This window comes from Oppia nitens, unplaced genomic scaffold, assembly GCF_028296485.1.
Source record: "Oppia nitens isolate AA-2021 unplaced genomic scaffold, nextdenovo-longstitch-racon4-pilon3 scaffold11_pilon_pilon_pilon, whole genome shotgun sequence".
NCBI classification, from domain to species: Eukaryota; Metazoa; Arthropoda; class Arachnida; order Sarcoptiformes; family Oppiidae; genus Oppia; species Oppia nitens.
In genome coordinates this window covers 1,710,001-1,715,233 of record NW_026533190.1, presented here as the reverse complement: position 1 = coordinate 1,715,233, position 5,233 = coordinate 1,710,001, and the positions used below count along the sequence as shown (strand labels likewise).

At 29.6% G+C, this 5,233-nt stretch overlaps 1 protein-coding gene across 1 annotated transcript; it reads left to right on the top strand.

Annotated features, from left to right (window-relative positions):
- Positions 1 to 1,246: 1,246 nt before the first annotated feature.
- On the top strand, positions 1,247 to 3,205 carry LOC128953745 (piggyBac transposable element-derived protein 4-like). The gene has a single exon (XM_054299268.1). The coding sequence runs from the start codon at positions 1,247 to 1,249 to the stop codon at positions 3,203 to 3,205; it is 1,959 nt and encodes a 652-aa protein (XP_054155243.1).
- Positions 3,206 to 5,233: the final 2,028 nt, after the last annotated feature.

The window sequence follows — 5,233 nt, the reverse complement described above, 5'->3', positions numbered from 1 at the left end:
AAAAAACAATAGTTTGTTTAAATGTTAATTATTATTTGATATAAATGTTATATAATTGTTTAACGCGCTGACAACAAACGTGTGCCATCGGCACAAATCTATGTTTTCCTTTGGTGACAAAACAGTGCCATCGGCACAGAGCCTATTGACCAATCAGAGAAGTGAATTATAATTCGAATTAATTAGTAATTAAAAAAATTAAACTATTCGACGTACTTTATGAACAAGATATTGCATAACAAATTATAACTACATATTATAAACAATATGTATATAAAATGTATTCGATAAACATTAATAACAAAAATAAATAAAATAATTTTTTTAATGTTTGACAAATATAAGTAATACTATTAAAGTAAATATTAAAGAAAATATATAAATTTATAAAAGAAAAGTAAAGCCGACCTCAAGAACTAATTTAGTGACAAATCAATTGATTATTATTTTATTAAAGCATTTGTTAATTATTTTGCTTTAAATATATAGTGTTTGTGTTAAGACAAGTGTCACAAATGTTAAGATTATATAACCATTAAAGGGCTTTCATTTGAGCAAAAAGCCAGAGACTTATCAAAACAGAAGTAAAGCCGACCTCAAGATCAACACTCATACCAATAGCCGACGTAAGAGTTCAGTCGACTCGGTGTCCACTCCCGACTTCATCACATCGCAACACATCAAAGCAATTGGCGGCCAATCAGACCAAAGACAACAACAAATTGTTGGACACAAAAGTGAAGCAAAGATTTGGATTCCCGCCGAGATTGTGGTCGTATCGGACGCACCGACTGATAGTGAAGATATTATTACATTTCCGCCGACATTCAAACCATTGATTCCCATTGGATACGAGTCATTGTCTCAATCATATCCACAATTAAAGCCCGAGTTTATCATCAATTTAGGTCACATTCTTGAGAAACAACTTTAGACAAAAGCCGAGTTTGTTGCTCGAGAACAGCTAAAACTGATTGATTGTGTCAAAGAGTTGGACTCAAAGGTTTCATATCTGTCCAATCAATTCATTGTTGAGCGACAAAAACGACTCATCAAAGTGTCAGAAAACCTGTCAAAAGTGACTGAAATTTCTTCATTGATTGAGAAGATTGACAAAGATTTAGATATTTGTGTGAAAAGTTTAGATAAACTCAATAACTTTTTAACCCAACTTTTCAGTTAGAAAAACTTAATTTGTTTAGTGTTTAAAATATTTTAGTTTTGAATATCTATCATTACATCCATAATGTCGAGTCCATCTCATGAACCATTGGCCAGTGAGCAGTCATTAATAGGTTCTGTTTCGACACGAAGAGTAAACAATAATGGTTTTGCGGGACTATCATCACTGGAAGAGAGTATGTGTCAACCAACAGGATCAGTGATACCACCGCTACCACAACATCCGCAACACTCTCTCAATTCATTTTTAACTGGATTTTCATCGCAAATCATTTCAAATCGTAACCAAATGCCTGATCTCATGGACATTACTGGTGGCGGCACTTTCACCAACAATAGGAGTCTACTAAGAATGAGTAATAGAAATTCAATGCATACTTTTGGTGTGATTGGAGATTCATTTGACGGTCCGCCCGCAACTTCATTAGACATGCCTGAGTTCCCTACACTAACAGAAAACAATTCAATCGATGAGTTATCACATTTATTTGATGAAGAGAGCGATAATGAAGGGATAAACATTGAGTTCACTCAAACATATGATAATGATAGCGACAACAGTGAAGACGAGGATCAAATTAACAACACTAATCAAGTAAATGAATGGAGTTTCGATACTCAAATAGAAAACAATTGGTTACCAAAATTTGAGAGAATTTGTGGACCTACTATTGATACACCTACAGATCCAACGCTAATTTTCGATAATTACATAAATGAAGACTTTTTGTCAAAAGTTGTTAATTACACAAATCGTTACAATGAAACAGTTGATGTTACTATAAGTGAACTCAAAAATTTTATTGCCATTCAAATACTTATAAGTCTTAAACAAATACCGAACGAAAGAGATCACTGGTCTAACGGGTTTTATGGCTCAGACATAATCAAACGAACAATGAGTCGCACAAGATATGGCTTAATAAAAAGTGCACTTCATTTTTGCGACGAGAATTCAAATAATAAAACAGATGAATTGTACAAAGTACGAATGCTATTATCACATTTAACTGATATAAGTCAACATTTATACGTACCAACAAAAGAACTGTCTGTCGACGAATCGCTGGTTGCATTTAAAGGTTTGTGGAAACATATTCAATACATTCCATCCAAGGCTCACAAATTCGGAATTAAGTTTTACGTATTGTGCGAATCAAGAACGGGATATATGATTAATATGCTCTGCTATTGTGGTGACGATACCACTTCATCAACAAAACATATTGTTCTAAAATTAATGGAATGTGTCGGAGAAATGTCTGGACATACACTCTTTTGTGATAATTATTATACAAGTATAGAACTGGCTGAAGAACTCGCATCACTTGGCGTCGGCTTGACTGGCACTCTTCGCAAAAATCGGAAAGGATTACCATTAAACTTTCATAAATGTGCGCTTAACTTAAGCAAGAAAAACTGTGGACCTATTTATATGAGGAAGGATAAGCTATGTTGTGTCGCCTGGTTCGACAATAAGCAGGTTCTCGCTTTGTCAACGCATCTAACAAAAGGAGAGGTTGAGATTGAAAGGCGTTCAAGAAAAAGCTTATCGGGAATTGTTAATATACAATGTCCAATTATTATTAATAATTATAATAAGTTTATGGGAGGGGTTGATAGATACGACCAAAGATTAAGTTATCACTCTTATCCGCATCGACTGATGAAATGGACATTAGTTATTTGGCATTTATTTTTAAATGTATCTATTAATAATTCATATATTATCTACAAATCGAAAGTCGAAACTCCAATGAAATCTAGCTATTTTAAGCTTCAAATTGCTTATCGATTAATTGGTTACAACACTATGAAAACTAATTTACACTCTTGCGGTTCATCTCATCTTATTAAAATTGATGCAAAGCCGACTAAACGTAATTGTATAATGTGTAGAAAAATGTCTATAAGACATCAAACATCTTATTGGTGTTCAAATTGTAAGAACCCATTATGTCATGAAGCCATGTCGTCGGATGCAACATGTTTTCAAAGACATGTTTTGTTCCAAAATAGGTAGTTTTTAATATTTATTAATTAAATTATTGTATTATAATTTATATAAAAAAAATTGTTATTAGATTATAATAATAATGAGTAATCGGGAATCGAGGCCTCCCATTGTTTGGCCAGAGCTTACTATGTCTTTGTCACGAATAAATTTTATTAAACGAATTGTCAAAACACCGCTAATAAATGGTATCAAAATTGGTGAAAGAGTTTTCCAGTTTGTCGGCAGTTCTTCGAGTCAGTTGAGAGACAACGGAATGATTTTATATGCAAAGGATAGCTGTTGTCGAACTGCTCATACATTTCGTGAATCAGTTGGAGATATGAGTAAAATACGAAAAAATGTTCCCAAATATGTGGCCCGACTCGGACTGGTCTTCTCACAGCCCATGACTCACATAAGCATTGATAACAATACCAAAATTGATGTCTTTTCAGACATTGAGTGCTCTTTGAAACCAGACTACAGAAAGTCAATTACTAACCAAAGAACGATATGTTTTCTCTGATGGCATTGGAATGGTTTCCGAGGAAATCGCCGAAAAAGTTTATAAACAGTTGCCATTTGATTGCATTCATATGCCGTCAGCGATACAAATAAGGTTTGGCGGATGTAAAGGGATGCTTGTGGTCAACACTAAGCTTAAGGGAAAAGATATTCAGAGAAAGTATGAAAAAGTATGAATCAACAGACAGATCATTGGGTATATTGAAGTTGTCGGCCCCGCGAGCCGTTTACCTCAACCGACCACTTATCTCACTATTGGTCACTGATTTAAATTTTTATGGAAATGTTAAACGAAAATCTTAAAAGTTTAGCCAATTTGTTGGTCTAATTCCAGGCGTCGGCTATGAGTTTATTGCAAAATGGAAGCAGTCTTTGTTTACCGTATGAAAAGTTACTATCAGTCGGCACATCATTTTTAACGGAACCGATATTTATATTTTTAATACAAAATATTGTTTTTATTAAACTTATTATTTATATAACAATATTTTATTTTTTAATATTAAAATTAAATTACCTAAAATTGGATATAAATAACGTTTAACATTGTTTTATTACCGTTAATTAGCAAAAATATTTACTTTTATTTGATTGGTCTAAATTTACTTAATTAGAGCGCGCCATAATAATCTGGTCACTTAAGGTAAAAATAACAAAATCTAAATGACTTCAGAGCGTTAATAAAAAACCATATATTGTAATAAAATAAAACTATTAATTTCTATATCTATATTATTTCAATATTTTATAAAAATTAAATAATTATAATATTAATAAAATAAATTACTAATTAAATTTAAAGATTATAGCTTAATTAGAGATTAGTAATTTGAAATTATCAAAAATAATTACTTTTAAATAAAAATAATACAGTAATAGTTAACAAATATAATTTAATCAATTATAATTTATTGATAATAAATTGATAATATATTTTTTATTTGATTAATTAAATAATTTTTTTATTACTTTTATAAAAACATTGACTATAAGAAAATAATAATAATTATTATTATTATTGAAATTTTCACTTATATTATGTATATTTGTGTTTAGCCCATATGTATGTGTAATATAAAACATTTTTAAAAAAATTAAAATTACTTTTTGTTATTAATATATAAATATATAATAAATATTTTTAGCAATAATTGCTTCAATGTTTTTCACCAAAAAAAAATGAATAAACATATAATTTATTGTTTTATTTTGTATTATTATTATTATTATATGACTTTAAATAACAATATAAATACCGGAAAACAAATATTCAATATGAAAATATTTAGTTAAATAAATATATATAAATTTATTTTTATTAATGTTTTTTATTGTCATCAAAAACAATAATAATAATAATAATAATAACTTTGTTGAATATACATAATTATAATTTGATTTATGCATACAATATGTTAATAAAATTAGTTAAAAAAAACAAAATAATGTCAATAAAAAAAATCTTGGATTTATTTTTTGTTGTTGTTGTTAAACATAACATTATTTTTATTATTTTATAGCAAAAAAACA

What these genes read in the sequence shown, in the direction of transcription:
- LOC128953745 (XM_054299268.1), top strand. Translation starts at nt 1,247, where the DNA reads ATGTCGAGTCCATCTCATGAACCATTGGCCAGTGAGCAGTCATTAATA.